Below are 24,271 nucleotides of genomic sequence, written 5' to 3'. Positions count from 1 at the left end.
AATTCACAATTTCGTCGCCGTTTTAAAAAAAAAAAAAACATAGTCCAGTCCATACAACTTCATTTCAATTTCAAAAGAAATACTGGACTATGTTTTTTTTTTTTTTTTTAAACGGTGACGAAATTGTGAATTTCCTGAGTGTGTTACTCCCATACTTGGCAATCTACTCCTACGGACTCCAGCACAAGAGAACATTACCTGCACAGTACGCCAAAGAACAGGCCTCAAGATCCACAAGTTTGTACACAGTGTAGTTTCCAGGACACGCTTTAACCTGTATGGGTGGTAGTTTGAAATCGCAGCAGTCGTCATCCCAGTGTCCACACACCTGCCTGGTCACGATGCCATCCTCTGGGCGAGGATGAGAGCCGTTTAGCCAGAGGGGTGCGTGGGTGCCACAGCGCTCCTTGGACACACTCGTGTTCGGTATCCGACCGCTCACCGCCTGGTAGACCATTCTATACCAGCCTCGCCACTGGACATTCCGGTCGCACCTGAGCGGTGAGTTGTCGAGGTTGGTGGTGGCCCTCCAGGGGTCATTCAGCACAGTGTAGTTGTAACAGGGGTCACTCGCTTGGGCTGACGTGGCTTAAGGGTTGTGCAGAACTGATAGATAGATATAGATTTTATTCAAGACTTTAGAAGAGAACATGCTCATGCACATGACTTAAAGGAGAATTCCGGTGTGATATTGACCTAAAGTGTGTTGAAACATGATACCGAGTGTGAACGTATGTCTCATAGCCCATCTCGGCTTGTCCCCTGCACTCTAAAATCTGGCGCTAGTTAGCCGATGCTACCAACAGCTTTTTCAATGGTGGTGCTTCGGCATCGGGCTAGCCATGCAAATAAATCACTGTTTTACACCATTTACGAGGCTCAATGTATCTCCACACTTCATTGGTAGACTTCCGAGGGCCCTGACATTTAAAACGAGACATTGAGAACTTTGAAAAAGCACTGGTAGTTTACTTACAAGACGATTTATGCAGACAGTATCTTCACGAAGTTTAGCGTTTGCAGCCATCTTGAATTTAGTCACGATAAGTCGAGCAACGAGTAAGAATGAACAGGTATGATAAGGGATCAGATTCCAAAAATAATTCAGTGGAAATGCATGGATTCCAGTTTCTTCCAGTAGCAGCAACTGGAATCCATGCATTTCCACAGAATTATTTTTGGAATTTTTCCCAGACCCCATCTCAATTCAATCCCTTTGAAGGCCAGCTATTTCATGGATCCAGGATACTATGCATCCTGATTCACCATACCTAGAGATTGATTGGCATGGGGTAATTTCCATAAGATCATCTCTCAATGCAAATCAAACCAGCTATTAGGCTAACTGAAATAAAAACCATGCCAATCTCTATGTGATGATGTGGGGCTATTTTAATTCCAAAGGCCAAGGGAACTTTATCAGGATGCATAGTATCCCGGATCCATTAAATGGCCTTTAAAAATAAAAATCTCCCTGCTTCTATTTGGAATTTAACATAGGGTTGTGTATACTTATGCCCACTGTATTTTAAGGAAGAACATTTATTTATTTACAATAAATTATTCATTCACAAAGAAAATTGGTGTCCTTAAAAGTTGGATTTTTCCCTCATTTGTTTAAATTAAGGCAATATGATCAATTTCCAAAAGATGATTTTTTTTATTGCTCTTTTTAGTCAACTTTAGCATGGGTGTGTAAACTTGCACAACTGAACTAAACTTGAGCACAACTGTACATACATATTTACAAGCATGGAAATCGCCAGGCCATTCTGCCTATTGTTTCATGACACAGCTAAACACTGGTCTCTAAACCATCTTTATATAACTTCAATAGCATATTAGGGCATCCGTGACCTACTAGTTAGGGCAGGGGTGGGCAAACTGCGGCCCGCGGGCCGATTTCGGCCCGCCAAGCATTTCATTTGGTTATCAGGCTGCTCGCTATTTTTTTCCTGCGATAGAGACGACGTTGGTTAGCTTTACTGCAAACTGCTTTTCACTCTCCTTAGAGAACATTATGTCAATGTCAAAACATCATGTTAAATAGAGATAACATCATGTTAAACTAAGTTAACTCTTAGTTATCACCTTTGCAGCAGATCTAACGTGAACATTATGCGATCCATTTAATTGGGAACGCGTCTGCACTCACGAGAGGGAGAGAGAGCCGCAGGTTCCAGCTGGCTTGTCATTGTTGATAATTGATATCTCCTTCTTAGGAAATCATGAAGGCAACAGTAGTTCCCACTACTGACCATTTAAAAACTGTGAGAGGGCCCAGCTGTAGGTACAGCACTAGCCATAGCGGAGCAGGCAGAAGATCATTGAGAAATAAACGTGAATTAAAGCGACTGTCTTAAAGCGACAGTGCACAATTTATACATTTGTTAAACAGCATAAAATTAGCAGCATTTTTAAGCAATTCATATTTTAAAACAAATACGTTTCAACTAAATTATAGGCTATAAAAAATGTATTTTTTTATGTATGTGTCGTGGGGGGGTGGGGGGGCTGGTTGTTGTGCTGCCCGCCGGCCAGTTTTCAAAACCCAATGTGGCCCTTGAGCCAAAAAGTTTGCCCACCCCTGAGTTAGGGAATCAGACTTGTAAAGGAAGTTATGTATACCCAGAGTGTGTGTGTGCTCTGAGTGAGTTCATTGCTCCAAGTGTGTGAGTGTGTACTGTATGTATAAATCCTACAGGAGTTTCCTACAGGTCAATAAAGTATAACTTATCTTAAAGGAACCATAAGTAAGATTGTGGCTCTGTTGTCAGTGATATAAGTATTTGAAATTAACATGATTTCTTAATGTCTAGTGACATATCAGGGCCATTTTATGATTAACTGAAATACATTTCTTACACGGTTCCTTTAACTTATAAAGACCTCTGATGTTCGCCTACAAAAAGGTACTAAAGCTGTCATCTTTGTCCATATAAGGAGATCCGAGTGCTAATTGAAGCTAACTACCTTTGGCAAGTTGCATTGCAAGTTAGCTCTGGGTTAGCAAAAATCAAAGTGTGCCGTCTTAACGTCCCGAAGATCGCAGTAGCCACTGGAAGGCAGAGGACAGAGAGTTTAACAGGTGCGACAATTCAAAATTCCCATGATATTTTCCTGTATGGATATTGGATCTCCTGATATGGGTGAAAATGGTAGCTTTTTTGTAGGCGAACGTCAGAGGTTTATTGAAGTGATAAGGTCGCAAAAGAAAAGTAGAAAGAAAAAACAACACGCACAGTTTTCATGCACACAGGAGAGAGAGTACACGGGTCTTTTATGATTTTTGGCTTCTGGTGGTAGCTTGCTAATTCACAGAAGAAAGACTTATGGTTATGGATATCAGGAACATTCTGAAAAAGAAAGGATTGAGGCAATGAGGAGAAGGGCTAGCAGTGGAGGACTCTCCTGTTGCTGTATCAGCAGATGAGATGGATTCTTAGACGAGTCTTCAAAGCATGCGCAGATCAGCTTGTGCCACTGTTCATGGAAATATTCAATTTCTCCCTAACCCGGTCCACTGTACCAACGTAGTATACGTATACTGATTGGCGATATTTGATTTCACATTGTTATCTCAATCTCATGTTGAAGAAAAAAAATATAAAAACAAAGTAAAATACACCAAATATTTTAGTCGGTTATTGCTCTATTTTATGTACCCTAATACAACCCTAATTACGTAAGATGAACATTAGTTAACAGTCTTACCTGTCAGACAGCTCTGGAGTTGGCACTGCTGTAACTGGTGCAGCTGTCTACATTGTTGATGTTTTTCTTTATGCAAAATCACCTCTGCCACATCACACACAGAAGTCACTTTTGTACGGAAATAACTCTGGTAATGTCCTCCTACAACAAGTGGCTTTTGTTTAAATGTTTACTTTTGTAACATGCACAGAATATATAGTAGATAGGCTGTTGTACTCTATGGGTTTTAAGAGCATTTTGCAAAGAGCCTGTTGTTATGGTAACTAGACATACTGCATAACAGTGTATACCAAAGATTCTAGAGCGCTCCGCTCTGTTCTAGGAGTTCTAGAATCTTTGGTGTATACTATGAGCATCGCTAAAGTTTGACATATTTTCTTCCCATTACATACAGTAGTATAAGTATATATACTCTTTTGATCCCGTGAAGGAAATTTGGTCTCTGCATTTATCCCAATCTGTGAATTAGTGAAACACACTCAGCACACAGTAAGGTGAAGCACACACTAATCCCGGCGCAGTGAGCTGCCTGCAACAGCAGTGAGGGGTTAGGTGCCTTGCTCAAGGGCACTTCAGCCGTGCCTAACTGGTCGGGGTTCGAACCGGCAACCCTCCGGTTACAGGTCCAAAGTGCTAACCAGTAGGCCACAGCTGCCCCCGTAGAGAGAGTGATCAAGGGGGCCGTTCTCTTTTTATACCCTTTGAGCTGGCTGAACATGTCCATGTTTGGTCTTATTCTGTCTTGCTGTGAAGCAATGGTTCTGCTTTTTTTCCCTTCTTGCCAGTTGACTTTTTGTTGGCCCCTAACTGTCGTCTAGTCTCTTACTACTAGTACATTATGTTCTTACATTATGTTCTCACACTATGTTCTCACACTATGTTCTTACAATATGTTCTTACACTATGTTCAAAACACATGTCATCTAGCATATCACACTTTAAATCTAACACAAAATATTTGATATCTAAGCAAACAGACTTTATGTTTTAAGCAAACATTCTTTAAGTTTAAATAAACACTTTAAGTTTTATAAGCAAACTTTCTTTAAACCTAGACAAAATCACACAGGTTATATCAGCAAAAACAATTGTATGCTTTAATATAACACCTTCTAATTCTAAGCTTTTAAATCTTAAAACCCTTTAAGTCTAAGTTGTTTCACACTGGTTATCTATCACTACATTGCAGTATTTGCACATTTTTATTTGTTTTGGAGCAAGCTGGATTTTAGCAATTACATGGCTAAAAATCGTTTAATAGTAAATCATGACTTTCTACGTTTTCATTTTTCCAAAAGCATCTTTCAGATCCTATTACAAGATGAATCGTCTCTTCTGCTGGGTCAGGCATCGTGGTGGGCCTCTCTTAGGGGTCCATCTAGCTCCTTCCTCTAGAGCAGGAGATGAATCGTCTCTTCTGCTGGGTCAGAGTCACACCATCTTGACTGTGGTGTCATTCGGGTAGCCCATCTGAATCATCTTCTCCCTGATCTGCAATAACAGACAATCAGTTTGCATCACATTCTATGTCTAATGAGGTACTGTACTATTGTTATTATAGGAACCTTGTAACGAGTGGACCTTTGACCTTTTCAAACATCACACCCCATGAGGCCCTCAGTACTCCATGGGCATAACTGGCACTGCCCTCCCCTAGTTTACCTCCTATCGCCATCAGCACTCCATGGGCATAACTGGCACTACCCACCCTTAGTTTACCTCCTATCGCCATCAGCACTCCATGGGCATAACTGGCACTGCCCTCCCCTAGTTTACCTCCTATCGCCATTAGCACTCCATGGGCATAACTGGCACTGCCCACCCTTAGTTTACCTCCTATCGCCATCAGCACTCCATGGGCATAACTGGCACTGCCCTCCCCTAGTTTACCTTCTATCGCCATCAGCACTCCATGAGTATAACTGTCCCCTCTCTCTGACAGACCCATGCATATCAACACTGACAGGAAATAGTTCCAACCTCCCTCTTCCAGCAGGTGCCACCAACAAATGGCATGTAGCCTAATCATACTCATCAATACACATCAATAGAAATAGAACCACCCCAGGCATTTTGTACACCAGGATATATGGGATATCTAATACATGCATACAATACATACAACTTCTGCTTCCAACATTTTGGCAATCAATATGACTAATGGGTGTGGTACCTGTAACTTGAACTGACCAAGTGTGGTACCTGTGAGTTGAACTGACCACAGGGTGTGGTACCTGTAAGAACTGGGCTATAAAGGGTGTGGTACCTGTAAGAACTGGGCTATAAAGGGTGTGGTACCTGTAAGGAGAACTGGGCTATAAAGGGTGTGGTACCTGTAAGAACTGGGCTATAAGGAGGGTGGTACCTGTGAGTTGAACTGACCACAGGGTGTGGTACCTGTAAGGAGAACTGGGCTATAAAGGGTGTGGTACCTGTAAGGAGAACTGGGCTATCTCAGCAGGGGATGGTTCTCTCTGCAAGACCATCTTCAACTTCAACCTCTGTTGGAAATATGTCCTGGTCTCTATGGAAATTACCAGGTCACACAAACACAAACACAAACACAAATACACACACACACACACACACACACACACCATACTTGAAAAAGACATGTACTGTATGTAAGTGTCATCAAAAGTCCAATAATACTCAGAAATGTGATGCAATTAACTCTACACAGCCTGAAGCACAGGAAGTGCCTTGTTCCTGTTTGCAAAGTCACTTACTTGAAGTAGTTGGAACTGGGAGGAGAGGTGTGTCCATGGGTAACAGACTCATGTTTTAGACACTACATATGAGATAGGATGCTGATGCTTTAGACACTATATACTGTATGAGATAGAATACTCGTGCTTTAGACACGACATATGAGATAGAATACTCATGCTTTAGACACTATATACTGTATGAGATAGAATACTCATGCTTTAGACACGACATATGAGCATATGAGTAACTATAACTAATTACTTTTTTAAAGTAACGTTCCCAACACTGAAGAGATAGAATACTCATGCTTTACATACTATATATACTGTATGAGATAGGATACTCATGGTTTAGACACTCTATACTGTATGAGATAGAATACTCATGCTTTAGACACTATATACAGTATGAGATAGATACTCATGCTTTAGACACTATATACTGTATGAGATAGGATACTCATGCTTAAGATACTAGTGTGACACTGTACATATGAGATACGATACACTACGGGTCTGTTCAAAATGGAAGGCAGAGTATTGCTGCCTTGATAGAGCAGAAATGAAATGAACTCAAACAAACTCATATCAGAATGTCAGACCAACTGAACACAAACACACTCCTAGGATGTCAGACCAACTGAACTCAAACACACTCCTGTCACCATGTCAGACCAACTGAACACAAACACACTCCTGTCACCATGTCAGACCAACAGAACACAAACACACTCCTCTCACCATGTCAGACCAACTGAACACAAACACACTCTCGTCACCATGTCAGACCAACTAAACCTCACCTGCACAGTATCCAAAGCAGTACGGCGGCTTGGCCAGTTTGTAAACGATGTAGTTTCCTGGGCAGGCCTTCACACGGATGGATGGGACTCGGGAGTGGCAACAATTATTGTCCCACGATCCGCACACCTCCCTGGCGACGATGCCATCCTTTGGGCGAGGGTGTGCCCCATTCAGCCACAGGGGGCCGTTGGTGCCACAGCGATATGGAGGCACGCAGGTCTCGGGCATGCGGATACTCACCGTCTTGTGGACCATCCTGTACCAGCCTTGCCAGGAGATATTGGTCAACTGCGAGTCGCATCTGACCACTGACCTGTCCAGGTTGGTGGTGGCCCTCCAGCTGGTATCCAGCACAATGTAGTTAGCACAAGGATCAGCTTCAGCTTGAGGGGTATCCAGAACTACTATGGGATTCATATGATACACACACACACACACCAACATTATACACACACACACACATGATACACACACACAAACACACGTACACATGATACACACACACACACACCAACATGATACACACACACACCAACATGATACACACACACAAACATGATACGCACACACACACACCAACATGATACACACACACACACATGATACACACACACACACACCAACATGATACACACACACACCAACATGATACACACACACCAACATGATACACACACACACCAACATGATACACACACACAAACATGATACACACACACAAACATGATACGCACACACATGATACACACACACAAACATGATACACACACACACACACACACACATGATACACACACACCAACATGATACACACACAAACATACACACACACACACACACCAACATGATACACACACACCAACATGATACACACACACACATACACACACACACACACCAACATGATACACACACACACAAACATAATACACACACACACCAACATGATACACACACAAACATGATACACACACACACCAACATGATACACACACACGCAAACATGATATACACATTAACATGATACACACACACCAACATGATACACACACACACCATGATACACACACACACCATGATACACACACAAACATAATACACACACCAATATGATACACACACCAACATTATACACACACACAAACATGATACACACACACACCAACTTGATACACACACACACGGCAACATGATACACACCCCACACCTAATTAAATACAAAATCCTTGCATTGCCCTTAAATATACATACAACTGTATATGTTCAACTAAGTGTCATGGAGCACTGAACTGTGGACAAATGTACTGTAGGCCTCATTAGCCCCCTTCAGACCGTCGAGCCAAAGCCGAGCTAGCCAGGCCGTGCCGGGGCTAATTGCTTTCACACCCTCAGGTGCCGGTGCTAACTGGTGCCACTTGGGGGCTATATTGGTGCTACCGGCCCCTGATTTCTGGCCCACCCTAAACGTTGGGCCACTTGGTGCTAGAGCTGGGCTAGGGGTGGCGTCAAGGTGAAGGCGGGGTCAACCCGTTGTGTGTGGAGTCGAGAAACATGAATGGCTATGAAAGCACAACAGTATTTGCCAGCACACTGAGGTAACCCTTTAGCCGCCAGGGTTAAAAAAATAAAAAAATTGGATTTTTACATCAAAATTTCAAAAGGCCATGGCTTGCAAGTGGTCAGAGATAAAGTCCTACTGTAAATGTAAAAATCATTGAGTATGAACAGAAGTTTATGAAGGGGGTAAATTTACTCATCTAATTTGCATATTATCGTCACTGGATGGAAACCACCGTGAATTATGCACATTTCAGTACATACTAGATGTTGAACATATTTGAGCAGTTTTACTTTCTTTTTTTTTCATTTCACCCACATAACAAATGAACAGGAAAACAGTCACAATTTAACCAACAATAGTAAACTATTACTATAATCACAAACCCTATGCTACTATACAATAAAGTAGCCTGGTCAAATCAGTTCCTATCGCAGGTGACTTTGTAGTTCTTCAGAGCCCTATTTTTACAACCCCTGCTGTCTATACCACGTCCATTACGGACACTATCATCACTATTGCCACTGGCACCTCCAGCTATGTTGGGCAGAGGGTCGAAATAAGCATGGTATTATCAAAAAATATAATACTTAGCAGTGTGTATTTTCTCTGTCCCCTCTTTTGCATGCAACATTCAAATTTCTGGGCAAAAAATGATATCCCGAGAAAAGTGGAGGGGTACAGCTCCATAGACCTCCATTAATTCTGCACTTATTCGTAAGCGCCCTCATGTGGAACCAGAAAAGGAACTGCAACCAGTTCAGAAACCGGAAGTTTCCCGAGAGTGGCGGTTCTCCCCTTATTAGACATTCTCTGCTATGGCGCCACATCGCTTCCGCGTTATGGAGGAAATGCATGTCTTCTTCGTGTGTTTACGTGTTTCTCACATGCTTCCTGAAAACTTTGAAAAAAAAAGGTTGAGCTTAAATCGAAGCTCGGGTGTCTGCCATCTAGTGGTCAAGAGTACAAATGAGATTTTACACCGTACTCGGGTCTATCGTCTGTTTTATTCAGTAATGACGCTAGTTGCAAAATTGCGACATGGGCGGTTACGGTGGGTTTCCACACAGCGAAACACCTCACGATTTTCGGCCAGCGAAATTTTGCCTCGGGGGCGTGACGGCCAAACCGCTAACCTTTTGACTGCAGTGTCTAGCCAGTGGTGGCAAGCGAGCTAATTAGGCTAATCAGCTAGTTCAAACGTTTAAGTACTTATAGATATCCAGGGGTCTTTATGCCTCAACTAAGTTGATGTTGCCTATAAACAACAATTCATGTTCATAGAAACAACAAGGTCAATAAGACATAATATTGCAGCATGTAGCCTAGCTGTCTAGCTAGGTTTACAATGCAATCCAATGTCCTAAAATACTAGCATTTCGCCTGTCAGCATTTCGCCTGTCAGCTAAAAAGATTGAGTGCTTAAACTAACATAGTGGTCTATTTAGTGGTGTATGTGCTCTGACTAAGTTTGTGCGGCATATAAACCACAATTCGTGTTGATACAAGTGCCAATGTTCGTGTAGAAACATTTTAATCACATACAAATTTTCGTCTTACAACTCAGGTAGTCTCCGCCATCTTGGTCAGACTTTTTTGTAACTCCCGCCTCCAAACACAAAGACGCGGACCTGATTGGTTCTCGAATAGTCCTCATTTAAATAAAGTTAAACTTTGGCTAACTTTGTTTCGCCTCCCTCGGCGATTCGCTTTCATTTCGCCCAACCAGGGCGAATTTCGTCTCCATTCAACCTCAATGAGAGCGACGAGAAATTTCGGTGTGTGGAAACACACCGTATACACTGCAAAAAATGAAATCTGAAATAACCAAGTGTTATTAATCTTATAATAAGATCAAAAAATCTATTTGGTATTGTTTTTAGTATGAAAAGACTTACCTAGTGCTCTCTCGAAAGATCATTTTGACTTAATTTAAGAAAACTTTTACTTATTTTAAGGAGTCTTAAATTTACTTAACGCACTGGCAGACAAATTTGCTTGTTTTTAGGACAAATTTGCTTAACGCACTGGCAGAAAAATTTGCTTGTTTTCAGGATGAGATGTCTATAAGTCAAACTTTTCTTAAGTCAAATGATTTCACGAGAAAGAGCTAGGTAAGTCTCTTTATACTGAAAACAATACAAACTATTTTTTTTTATCTTGATATAAGACTAATAATCTTGTTTAGATTTTATTAGATAAGCAGTTTTTTGCAGTGTAGAGATAGTGGTTACGTCCGTGTCCGATGTTTGCCTGTCAGTTATAATAATAATAATAATAATAATAATAATAATAATAATAATAAGCTTTATTTGTATAGCACCTTTCATACACAGAATGCAGCTCAACAGCTCAACAGCTGCTTTACATTTGAAGCATGTAACACAATAATAGTCAGTCAGTCATTATCAATCACTTTTCTTCATTTCTGTGGCCATTTATGATCCAATCAGCAACATATCAAAAATATAGAAAATAACATGTCATAAGACTGGCAGCCTTAACCCTTTACCCCCCACAAGCACGCCATAAGGCAACTGTGGCAAGGAAAAACTCCCATATTCCAGGAAGAAACCTTGAGCAGAACCTGACTTAATAGGGGGAGCCCATCTGCTTCTGGCTGGCTGTGCCCTCCAATGGCAGCAGATGTAGAATAATCTGAAAAAGTAGTCTACAGGATAAGATGAGGTAACTAAAAACTTTCCTATACAGGTATGTTTTCAGATCTTTTTTAAAAATATTTACTGAACTCGCCTGCTTGATGTACAGAGGCAGGGTGTTCCATAGTTTTGGGGCATAATGGATAAAAGCACTTTGCTTGTGGAGCACTTTGGGTACGATTAAAATATTAGAATTGGATGATCTAAGTTTCCTTTGTGGTTGATAAGATAGAGCTAAAATAATAGATAGATAGATAATAGATAAAAGCTCAGAGATATATGAAGGTGCTATGCTATTCAGAGCTTTGTAAGTAATTAACATAACCTTAAAATCAATTCTATAGGAAATAGGGAGCCAGTGCAGTTCAGCCAACACAGGGGTGATGTGTTCTCTCTTCTTGGTCTTAGTTAAAAGTCTAGCCGCAGAGTTCTGTATGAGTGCCAATTTCTTTAGATGTTTTTTGGGAAGACCAGTGAAAAGTGCATTGCAGTAGTCTAACCTGGTAGTGATAAAGGCGTGAATTAGTTTTTCTGCATCTTGTTGAGTTAAAAAGGGGCGCACTTTGGCAATGTTTCTCAGGTGGAAATAGGCTGTCTGATACGGGGCTTAAAACTTAACTCTGCATCTAAAATGACACCTAGGCTTGTTACTTTTGGTTTGACCTGGTGCGCCAAGTTCCCCAGATTACTAAGAACAATGTCTCGCTTTAGTTTTGGTCCAACTAAAAGTACCTCTGTTTTGTCATCATTTAGTTTCAAAATTTTTTTGCTCATCCACTGATTAATGGAGGTTAGGCATGCAGTGAGGGAGCAAAGGCTATCTGGGTTAGTTGGCTCCACAGAAATATACAATTGGGTATCATCTGCGCAGCTGTGGAAGTTTACATTATGCTGACTTATGATGTTTCCCAATAGAAGCACATATAGGGAAAATAGCAGGGGACCAAGGCAGCTCCCCTGGGCCACACCAAAAGGCAAGTCATGTTTTTCAGACACATGATCTCCTAGACTGATATAAAAATCTCTGCCAGTAATGTAGGTTTGAAACCAGTTTAGAGCATTATCAGAGAGACCCACCCACTTCGCAAGGCGGTGAATTAGGATGCTATGATCAATGGTGTCAAATGCCGCACTCAAATCCAGAAGAATAAGGATTGAGACTTTGTTTGAGTCAGTAGCCAGTCTAAGATCACTGACTATACTAGAGCTGTTTCTGAGCTGTGATTTGATCTAAAACCTGATTGGAATTTTTCAAGGATACTGTTTTCGTTGAGGAAGGTATTTAACTGATTACAAACGACTTTTTCAAGTACTTTGCTCAGGAACGATAGATTTGATATAGGCCTGTAGTTGCTCAGATTGGTATGGTCAAGATTCGACTTTTTAAGTAAAGGTTTCACAACAGCAGTTTTAAAAGCAGTTGGAAATATACCTGTTTCTAATGATGTATTTATTACCTTGAGAATAAAGGGAGCTAAGCTATCATATACATTTTTGAGGAATCTAGTAGGGATTGGATCCAAAACACATGTTGAGGAGTCGGTTTGAGTTATAATTTTACCAAGCTCAGATTGAGTAATGGTGCTAAAGAACCTTAATTTTGGGGGGCTGTTTTTGGGTGTACTATCAAACATATTACTTGTGTTACCAATAGCCTCCCTTATAGAAATTACTTTGTTTTTGAAGAAGTCTGCAAATTCTTTGCATCTTAGAGAGGATGCCTGACTGAGTGTATCAAAAGTGTTTGAAGCAATAGCCTATCAATGGTGGAGAACAACACCAGAGTTTCCACTGTTTTCAGCAATTACCTTAGAGAAGTGGTTCCTTCTCTCATTCCGAATAGCTCTATTATAATTAGCTATTTTTTCTTTTAGAATGGCACGGTGAACCTGTAACTTGTAGCTTTTCTACATGATCTTTTTAGATAATGGATATTTTCGTTCATCCAAGGTGTCAGTTTACTACAGGGCCTTTTTTTAGTCTTTAAGGGTCCCACTCAAGCAGAGCGCCTAATTCACGATTGAGGGCCTCTACCATTTCATCAATGGGATGATGTAAAATATCTAAATTTATGGAGTCTATAAGAGCTATGAACTGCTGTTCTGCTCCAATGTCCAAGAGTCGCAATTTGATTGCAATTTCGGGATGAATTTTTGGAGTATCTAGTACTATATTAAAAGATACACAATAATGATCAGACATATTTATATCATTTACTGATAAGTCTGTGACTTCTATCTCTCTAGAAATGACTAGATCGAGGGTGTTGCCAAGGTTGTGGGTGGGTCCTGTAACATGCTGCTTTAGCTCTAAAATGTCCAAAACATTAAGGAACTTACTGGCTTTAGCATCAGTTGTCTTATTGACATGAATATTAAAGTTGCCATTTACAATAATCCGATCATAGCTAGTAATGATGAGCGACATAAGTTCAGAAAACTGGGTCAGCCTTCAGAGTGAGGGCAATATACTCATACCCAGAGGTCGCCATGTAGCACAGTAAAAAGTGAATTTATGAGAGAACTAACATAGACATTAGTTAAGACAAGACAAGTGTCCCACTAAATTACTCCTGCCAGTGTGTTTTATGCTATCGATAGTGTGGAATACTTAAAAGAACTATATATCGTAAAAGCTCCAATTTCAGCCCCTTTTATACTAGTTATCACTGTATGGACAACTGAAGCAAAACAAAATAAACAGGGCAACATTGTTGCCTGTTGCTGGAAATATTTTATTCCTGTAGGCTATACTACAGTACCTACCTACATTGCTGGTACATTTTAGAACAGTACAGCTACATGAACTAATTCCCTTTATATCTTCCAGTAGCCTAACATATAGGTTAGGGACTGTACGATATTTACCGGGGGGGGGGGAGGGCCTAAGATAATTTTTTAAGCCTTAGGGGAAGGCCCAGGAGAATTTTTTTGGCCTGGGGGGAGGGCCGAGGAAAATATTTTTTTCCTGATCCATGATATCTTTTTTCCCTGATCAATGATCCGTTTTCGATATTTTAAAAGGTTTGGAAGCCAAAACATGACTCACGTCTCTTTGACAGAGTGGGCGAGGCCAAAAAGTCGCAACCCTACCTGAATCTCCCACAACCCCCCTCGTAAGCTTGCAGGTTTTTAAACATGGCGTCTAGTGAAGCAACGAGGCGCAAACGTGGTGACTTTCTGCAAAGACGAAGCAATGTCCGGGCAGCTTGTATGGTTCACCCGAGATTACGAATATCATTACAGTCCCTTAATACTGCAGATACACTGCAGATACACTGGAAAAGCTCAGCTCAGAGGTTACGCTTGTTTCACTTTACTGGCGAATCGTAGCCCTTGATGAAGTCACATGAGCTGCAATAAAGTTTGGGAATGTAGTAAACAAATTGGCAGCATCTTTGTGGATATTTGGTGATGAAAAATTAGCATTTATATCTTAATATGAGACTGTATGCTCATTTGTACTTAGCCTAGGCAGAACTTTTGCTAGATGAAGATCACACAAGTCACCAGGCATACCGGTATGTGAGTTCAAGCCATCTTTATTATTTTTATGTAGCAAAAACTGGTAGAAAAAGGCCCACTCTGATATTATTCTTAACCACACATAAAACGACATGTTTTCCCCTTGTTGTTCTGTATGATTCCGAAGCATCTAGGCTATATAGCCTACGAGAGGCGTAGTATTGTAGAGATCAGCGCTGCGTGTGTACCCGTGTGTGTGTATGTGTGCTTATGACATTTGCTGGCCGTTTTAACATGGTAAATGTCATTTTTCGACCAGTTTTATTTGATTCACGTAGGGGGGAGGGCCTAGGAGAATTTTTTTGAGCCGGGGGGAGGCCCCTGGAAAAAAAAAATTGACCAGCGGGGAGGGCCAGGCAGAACATCTGGCGACCCCGCTAAATATCGTACAGTCCCTTATATATAGCTTAGTTGGCTTGTGCATGAATATAACTTGACGTTGTAGCCTACGTTTCCATCAGTCTACAGTTATTCAGCCCATTTTTAACAAGAGAACCCTTCCAAGATAGAACAATCACCACTCATGCCATTGACAGGGCTCTACACTAACATTTTTTTTCAGGAGCACTTGTGCTCCCAAGTTAAAAAATTTAGGAGCACAGACAAAAATTTGGGCGCACAGTCAGTTCTGTACTTAACTTACACATAATCTAACATTATACTGCAGCTAACAGTTAAAACATGCCAGTGCACCAATTGCGAATATTAAGAATGACTGACAACATTTAGGCTACAGGAAACAGGATTTTAAAGATCAGTGCCTACTTTATTTTCAGTCTGTTCTATTATCCTACATTTTGTTAATGTAAAATAATATAATACCATATTTGCATTTAGCCTGTATATCAAGTATCCTGCCAAATGTAGGCTAATTTATTTATGGGTAAGGCTATTTGCACCCCTGGTACAATTAGCAGTGTATGCTATTCGTACCCTGGTGCAATAAGAAGTGAATTCTATTCGTACCCCGGTGCACACAGTAATGTGTCCTATTAGTACCCCGTATTGATTAAATGGACATTATTGTTTATTATTGCTTTTTTCCCTCATTTTCATTGTTTATTTCATTAGGCTATTTATTGAATTGACATTGTTTATTAAGTATAAGTATAAGTATATATACTGTTTTGATCCCGTGAGGGAAATTTGGTCTCTGCATTTAACCCAATCGGTGAATTAGTGAAACACAAACAGCACACAGTGAACACACAGTGAGGTGAAGCACACACTAATCCCGGCGCAGTGAACTGCCTGCTACAACAGCGGCGCTCAGGGAGCAGTGAGGGGTTAGGTGCCTTGCTCAAGGGCACTTCAGCCGCGGCCCATTATTATTGCTATTATTGCCAATTATTGCCATTATTGCTATTCTCCTTATTATAGTCTGACCAACATTTTAATTAGTTACCTGTTCAATTTAAGTTTTATATTGTTTTGTATTTGTATGTCCCTTTGGACAAAAGTGTATCCATAACCATATGCATAACCATTTTTGTGTTATTTTTGCACAATTGTCATTACCGGCACCTGCCGCAATTTTGTGTAAGCTGCCTACTTCGATTAACTTTTGATGCGCTCACAGAATCCTGGCTCTGAGCCAAAATGGTATCTCACCAACATGATACACACTTATCACCTGGAGAGAAGAACTCTTTTCTGGCTGGTGGGGTGGCTATTAATTCTGAATGAATGGTAACTATAACAACCATATTCCGGTCGGCGTGCTCCGTATGTAACTACCTAAACTTCCAAACTTATCTATCTTAAATCTCCTTGTTACCATCTACTTTCTACGGATTTACTGGCTACCGATTATATCTCGTGAACAAACTCTTGCATAAACTGTTGTTGCTCGAGGCTTTGGATTATCGGACTCTATAACCTTGATCGCCAAACTTTTCTGTCAAACGTTAACGTTAAACGTTAAGCCAGTATCAAGGGCTGCAAATAATACCGGGCCAAGGAAACGATATCTGGAAGAAGAAAGCATCACATTCCTTCTAACGTCTCTCAAAACTAGTGACTCAATATAAAAGTGAGATCTTCTCAGATTACTTACCCGCTACCTGTGTTCGAGTTATCAAGGAACTGCACGATATCGCTGTTGCTAGCCAACTAGCAAACAAACGTTTAAAAAACAGTTGACACCGGCGAGCCCTCGCCGCGACACGATGCCTCCCCTCAGCTGTGCACCAGGCTGCGACTCATGCGTCCTTCTCAGCGAAAAGATAGTGGAACTCGAAGCCAGAATAGCGACCCTCCATCAGATTGAGAAGGATGAACAGTTCCTCGACACCATTCTCTCCGTAAGTAACGTTACCTCTCTTACACACACAAATGCCAGATGCCCTGATTTCACTCTGTCCTCCAATACTTTAACCATGCCATGCACTAATGCAACTTCTGTCCCTGTTGCCTCTCCCCGGCCTCTGCTGAGAACCAAGCTTGCTCTGCTGGCCAGCTCCACTCCACACCAGCCTGAGCCATGGCGTAGAAGCAAGCATCACAAGCACGGCAGACGGTCCGGACGGCACTCAGGCCCAGCCCAACCTATACGACTGGAAAATCGCTATGCCATTCTGACCGAGGATGAGGAGCCCCTCCAGCCCCGAGACAACCATCCTGGTCCCTCCTCAAAGTCGGCGCCCCCCCGACCCCCTCCTCCCCGGACCTCATCAACCTCCACCCTGGTCATCGGCAGTTCCATGGTTAGAGACCTCTGCATTCCCCCATCATGTAGCGGTCCCTCCAAGGTCTACTGCTTCCCTGGTGCCAAGGTCCTTGACATCCAGCAGAAACTCCCAAGCATCCTGGCCCGCCACACCAAGGTCAACAACATCATCGTACACGTGGGCACGAACGACATCAGAGATAAGCAGTCAGTAGAACTGCAGGAAAACTACAAAACTTTCATCACCACTCTGATGGGCACAGAAAAACGCTTTGTCATCTCTGGGCCTCTCCCTACCTACAGAAAAGGTGCTGAGAGATGGTCCAGACTGTTCGATCTCCACACCTGACTCAAACGCTACTGCGCCTCCCAAAGCATCCCCTATGTCAACAACTGGGGCTTGTTCTGGGAGAGGCCCAGTATGCTGAAGCGTGATGGTCTCCACCCAAACCAACATGGAGCCAGGCTACTCTCTGACAACATAGCGTCCACACTGAGGCATTGACATTCTGTAGAAAATATTACAGATTCACGCCCCCCAGGTATTGATTCGAATGGCATTATACATGTGGATGAGTCTGAGAATGTTTTCTGCAGGGTAACATACAATACTACTACCATAGATCAAGCTGTGTCATGCAATAGCATGACTTATGCTTATAGTTCTATTCCAACGTTGATTTCTACCCAACGTATAGTAAAAAGAAAAGACAAATAAAACTAGAAACCTAACAAATATTCTTTCCATACCTCAGCATATTCCTCAAAAGCCAGAGGCATTTTCAGCTAACATGGGTTTACTAAATATAGGTGTACTTACTACCAAAACCTTTGCAATCAATGATTTTATTAGTGAAAAAAAATTGGATTTTCTGTTTCTTGTTGAAACCTGGCTGACTTCAGACAGCGAAGCTGTTCTTGTTGAGACTTTTTTATAATTATAATTATAAATTATAAATATTATAATTTCTTCCACTCAATTAGACAAGGCAAACGAGGTGGTGGGATTGCCTCCATTCTCTCAAACAAATATAGTTGCACACGAGTCAACTTTGGCGAATTCGCTTCCTTTGAGTATATTGCCCTCACTCTGAAGGCTGACCCAGCTGTACTTCTATTAACCTTATACCGCCCTCCTAAACTATGGACTGGCTTTCTCGACCAGTTTTCTGAACTTATGTCGCTCATCATCACTAGCTATGATCGGATAATTGTAAATGGCGACTTCAATATTCATGTCAATAAGACAACTGATGCTAAAGCCAGTAAATTCCTTAATGTGTTGGACAGTTTAGAGCTAAAGCAGCATGTTACAGGACCCACCCACAACCTTGGCAACACCCTCGATCTAGTCATTTCCAGAGGGATAGAAGTCACAGACTTATCAGTAAATGATATAAATATGTCTGATCATCATTGTGTATCTTTTAATATAGTACTACATACTCCAAAAATTCATCCCGAAATTGTAATCAAATCGCGACTCTTGGACATTAGAGCAAAACAGCAGTTCATAGCTCTTATAGACTCCATAAATTTAGATATTTTACATCATCCCATTGATCAAATGGTAGAGGCTCTCAATCGTGAATTAGGCACTCTGCTTGACAGAGTGGCACCCTTAAAGACTAAAAAAAGGCCCTGTAGCAAACTGACACCTTGGATGAACGAAAATATCCATGATCTAAAAAGATCATGTAGGAAAGCTGAGAGAACATGGAGAAAAACTAAGTTACAGGTTCACCGTGCCATTCTAAAAGAAAAAATTGCAAATTATAATAGAGCTATTCGGAATGAGAGGAGGAATCACTTCTCTAAGGTAATTGCTGAAAACAGTGGAAACTCTAGGGTGTTGTTCTCTACCATTGATAGACTATTGCATCAAACACCTTTTGATACACTCAGTCAGGCATCCTCTCTAAGATGCGAAGAATTTGCAGACTTCTTCAAAAACAAAGTAATTTCTATAAGGGAGGCTATTGGTAACACAAGTAATATGTTTGATAGTACACCCAAAAACAGCCCCCCAAAATTAAGGTCCTTTAGCACTATTACTCAATCTGAGCTTGGTAAAATTATAACTCAAACCGGCTCCTCAACATGTGTTTTAGATCCAATCCCTACTACATTCCTCAAAAAAGTATATGATGGCTTAGCTCCCTTTTTTCTCAAGGTAAATACCTCATTAGAAACAGGTATATTTCCAACTGCTTTTAAAACCGCTGTTGTGAAACCTTTACTTAAAAAGTCAAATCTTGACCATACCAATCTGAGCAACTACAGACCTATATCAAATCTATCGTTTTTGAGAAAAGTACTTGAAAAAGTTGTTTGTAATCAGTTAAATACCTTCCTCAACGAAAACAGTATCCTTGAAAAATTCCAATCAGGTTTTAGATCAAATCACAGCACAGAAACGGCTCTAGTAAAAATAGTCAATGATCTCAGACTAGCTACCGACTCAAACAAAGTCTCAATCCTTATTCTTCTGGATTTGAGTGCGGCATTTGACACCATTGATCATAGCATCCTAATTCACCGCCTTGCGAAGTGGGTGGGTCTCTCTGATAATGCTCTAAACTGGTTTCAAACCTACATTACTGGCAGAGATTTTTATATCAGTCTAGGAGATCATGTATCTGAAAAACATGTCTTGCCTTTTGGTGTGGCCCAGGGGAGCTGCCTTGGTCCCCTGCTATTTTCTCTATATATGCTTCCATTGGGAAACGTCATAAGTCAGCATAATGTAAACTTCCACAGCTACGCAGATGATACCCAATTATATCTTTCTGTGGAGCCAACTAACCCAGATGGCCTTTGCTCCCTCACTGCATGCCTAACCTCCATTAATCAGTGGATGAGCAAAAACTTTTTGAAACTACTGTAAATGATGACAAAACAGAGGTACTTCTGGTTGGACCAAAACTAAAGCGAGATATTATTCTTAGTAATCTGGGGAACTTGGCACACCAGGTCAAACCAAAAGTAACAAGCCTCGGTGTCATCTTAGATGCAGAGTTAAGTTTTAAGCCCCATATCAGTAAAGTTACTCAGACAGCCTATTTCCACTTGAGAAACATTGCCAAAGTGCGGCCCTTTTTAACTCAACAAGATGCAGAAAAACTAATTCACGCCTTTATCACTAGCAGGTTAGACTACTGCAATGCACTTTTCACTGGTCTTCCCAAAAAACATCTAAAGAAATTGGCACTCATACAGAACTCTGCGGCTAGACTTTTAACTAAGACTAAGAAGAGAGCACACATCACCCCTGTGTTGGCTGAACTGCACTGGCTCCCTATTTCCTATAGAATTGATTTTAAGGTTATGTTAATCACTTACAAAGTTCTGAATGGCATAGCACCTTCATATATCTCTGAGCTTTTAATATCTTATCAACCACAAAGGAAACTTAGATCATCCAATTCTAATCTTTTAATCGTACCCAAAGTGCTCCACAAACAAAGTGGAGAAGCTGCGTTTATCCATTATGCCCCCAAACTATGGAACACCCTGCCTCTGTACATCAAGCAGGCGAGTTCAGTAAATATTTTTAAAAAAGATCTGAAAACATACCTGTACAGGAAAGCTTTTAGTTAACTCATCTTATCCTGTAGACTACATTTTCAGATTATTCTACATCTGCTACTATTGGAGGGCGCAGCCAGCCAGAAGCAGATGGGCTCCCCCTATTAAGTCAGGTTCTGCTCAAGGTTTCTTCCTGGAATATGGGAGTTTTTCCTTGCCACAGTTGCCATATGGCGTGCTTGTGGGGGGTAAGAGGGTTAAGGCTGCCAGTCTTATGACGTCATTTTCTATAATTTTGATATGTTGCTGAGTAGATCATAAACAGCAAAGAAAAGTGGCCACAGAAATGAAGAAAAGTGATTGATAATGACTGACTGACTATTATTGTGTTACATGCTTCAAATGTAAAGCACGTTGAGCTGCATTCTGTGTATGAAAGATGCTATACAAATAAAGCTTTATTATTATTATATTATTACCATAGTACAGTAGGACAATGGTTGCAGCGCTCTAGAATCTTTGGTTGCAGGCTTCGCAACAATGGAATCAACTGTAAACAAGCTAACTGTCCGTGCTAAAGTTGTACAACAAGCTGAACTAGTGAGCTTCTTTTTTAACGGAACCACATGTTTCCTTTGCTTTACAGTGGCAACCGGGTGATAAGCAGGATAACGGCCTTCGAGGTAGGGTTGCCACCTGTGTCTGACAAAAATCCTGGACATTTTGACCATCCAATCGACCTTTTTGTTTGTAAGCAACGGCGCCTTTCGCACATCTAACCCAAGATAAAAACCGTCATTCTAAGCGACAATTGTATAGCTAAAATTAGTAAGAATGACAATTTCTAGTTATTTGTTTAGTTAATTCCTTTATTTAATAGCAGACCTTTATTATTTTGTTATATTTTCAACAGTTTTTAGTTGTGGACACCTGGGGGCAGTATTGAGAAAAAAGGGGGAATACATAATTAGGTTCTGCTTTTTTGCTTATGTGGAATAACATTTTCTTTTCCTGTCTCTCCTTGTCCCACACACTCTCCGTCTCCACCTTACCATTTCTAATGAACCTCCACGGTGCGTGCCCCCACCACCACCACCCATGTTATGCTATGTCATTTTTGTAGAGCCAATAAGGCTGTGCATACGTTTATGGACGTAGGCACTAGGCACACTTCAATCAACCTGAAATACACATTTTGCGCATCATGTACAAAAATCCGGGACATTCAGTGTCCAGGATTTTTATTTTTATTTTCCTGGACAGACCATGAAAATCCTGGACAATCAGGAAAATCCTGGACAGGTGGCAACCCTACTTCGAGGTGTGTCCAGTTATACGGAATTAATGGACTCGGGCGGAGGGGAGTTTTTTGCCCCTCGCCCTCGTCCATTAATTCCGTATAACAGGACACCTCGGCGGTTATTACTTATTACATATATTACAACATGATACACACATATCACAACATGATACACACATATCACATTCTATTATATGATATTATATTATATTATGGTAACACTTTACGGTAAGGGTACATGACTTATCAATTAATTCATAATTTATGTAGTATAAATAGTAGCCTACAAAAATATAGTACAAAAATGTGGTCACCACTGCTCAAATTCTGATTTGAACACAACTTTGCAGTTCTCTGAACACATGTAATTACCCACCACTTTAGTTGAGGGGCCACAGACATGATGAACATGATTAACCTTAAATTTATGTCATCATGATAATCATGCTTACTGTAATAAATCATAATGATGTACCCACCATACCCAATACTTTAATTGATGTGCTAATGCATGAGGTCAGGAATGATAGACTATGAACTCATGTCAATTCCTGATGATTCATAAGATATAAAGGAATGAAGAAATGCATAAATCATGAATTAATTCATGGTTGAATTCATGATTATTCATGTACCCTTACCGTAAAGTGTTACCGATATCATTTTTGAAGTTGTGGCAGATTCTTACCCAGCAGCAGCAGGAGTAGACCTCCCATGCTGAAAGACATTTCCTTTGGACGCAGCAAAGCAACCTTGCTGTGCTCTCTGTGAAAATCAAAAACAACAGAAGGAGAAAAAACAAGAAAATGTCACATTGTTGGAAATAATATGAATGATTCATTAGAGAAGGTAACTCAAGGATTCACTGCATTTATCTCTAGTAATCTATTGACTCTTTATGTGTTGACTCAGACAACTGTTGTTTGGACTCAGACACGGTATAGTGGTTGACAAATGAAACGTTAACAGTGTTGTTTCCAAAAAAGCCTATCAAGTGATTCACACAAATAAGGAAAAAACTTCACCTTGCCGAGGTTATCAGTGAGATGTTTTTCTCCCCTCACAGTAGATGGGACTCCCTCTCTTCACTCCGTATCTTTCTCTCTATGTATCTTTTTTGTCTCTCTCTCTCTTTCCCTCTCTTTGTGTGTTTCTCTCTCTCTCTTTATGTCTCCTTTGTGTCCCCAGGTTCGCTCCAGGGGATTTGACTGTTAAATGGACACACTCGTCTCATTAACGGAACACGAGGCCAGGCGAGAACAGACAGGGCAAATTTATTTGTCTGCCACATTTCATAGTCAAAATAAGACGCGCTTTACATGAACTTACAATAACAAGAGCTTACAGAACACAAAATAACTCCCAAGCATACAGGACACTTATCAAACTGAAGAATCATCATCATCACCATAATCATCATCCTCACCATTATCATCATCATCATCATCAAACCTATTTAATTTGAATAACTCTTGCAAATTGTTCCAATTATTAGATGCAAAAAAATTAAAAGCTAATTTACCAAACTCCAATTTAATTTGAGAAGCTTCAAGAGATATAAATCCCTGTGAACGGGTATTGTGGCAAATTGATTTAACTTTCAGAAGAAAAGTTTGGTAAAAAGGTAACTCTCCCATAATGCCATATAAACAAAAAGGAGGCAGTGTCTTTCCCTCCTACAGGCCCGGGGTGGGTAATTGGGCCCGGGGTGGGTAATTGGGAACATCATTTAAACCAATGACATCTGTCATTCCCTTTAACAGTGCGGAACGCAAGTTCAAACTGTGCATCGGTATTTTGACAG

General features: G+C 40.8%; 1 protein-coding gene and 1 long non-coding RNA gene across 2 annotated transcripts; both read right to left on the bottom strand.

The window, feature by feature from the left end:
* Positions 1-3,263: 3,263 nt before the first annotated feature.
* LOC121704511 lies at positions 3,264-3,943 on the bottom strand. Its single transcript, XR_006030580.1, has 2 exons — positions 3,715-3,943; positions 3,264-3,356 (listed from the first exon to the last, which is right to left on the bottom strand). It is a non-coding gene; the product is annotated as an uncharacterized LOC121704511 (long non-coding RNA).
* An 881-nt stretch (positions 3,944-4,824) lies between these two features.
* LOC121705754 (pancreatic secretory granule membrane major glycoprotein GP2-like) lies at positions 4,825-23,592 on the bottom strand. Its single transcript, XM_042086957.1, has 5 exons — positions 23,493-23,592; positions 23,156-23,232; positions 7,229-7,633; positions 6,147-6,238; positions 4,825-5,205 (listed from the first exon to the last, which is right to left on the bottom strand). The coding sequence occupies exons 2-5, from the start codon at positions 23,193-23,195 to the stop codon at positions 5,146-5,148; spliced, it is 597 nt and encodes a 198-aa protein (XP_041942891.1). The 5' UTR covers positions 23,196-23,232; positions 23,493-23,592; the 3' UTR covers positions 4,825-5,145.
* Positions 23,593-24,271: the final 679 nt, after the last annotated feature.

This window comes from Alosa sapidissima, chromosome 3 (assembly GCF_018492685.1).
Source record: "Alosa sapidissima isolate fAloSap1 chromosome 3, fAloSap1.pri, whole genome shotgun sequence".
NCBI classification, from domain to species: Eukaryota; Metazoa; Chordata; class Actinopteri; order Clupeiformes; family Clupeidae; genus Alosa; species Alosa sapidissima.
The sequence above is the reverse complement of the archived record's forward strand: the minus strand, read 5'-3'. Positions and strand labels throughout refer to the sequence as shown.

Excerpts from the sequence above, each read along its gene's own strand:
- LOC121705754 (XM_042086957.1), bottom strand. The coding sequence starts at position 23,195 with ATGTCTTTCAGCATGGGAGGTCTACTCCTGCTGCTGCTGG. Across the intron at positions 7,634-23,155 it reads TCTACTCCTGCTGCTGCTGG|TAGTTCTGGATACCCCTCAA; the intron begins GTAAGAATCTGC and ends TGAATCCCATAG. Across the intron at positions 5,206-6,146 it reads TAGCCCAGTTCTCCTTACAG|ATCAGGGAGAAGATGATTCA; the intron begins GTACCACACCCT and ends CTGTTATTGCAG.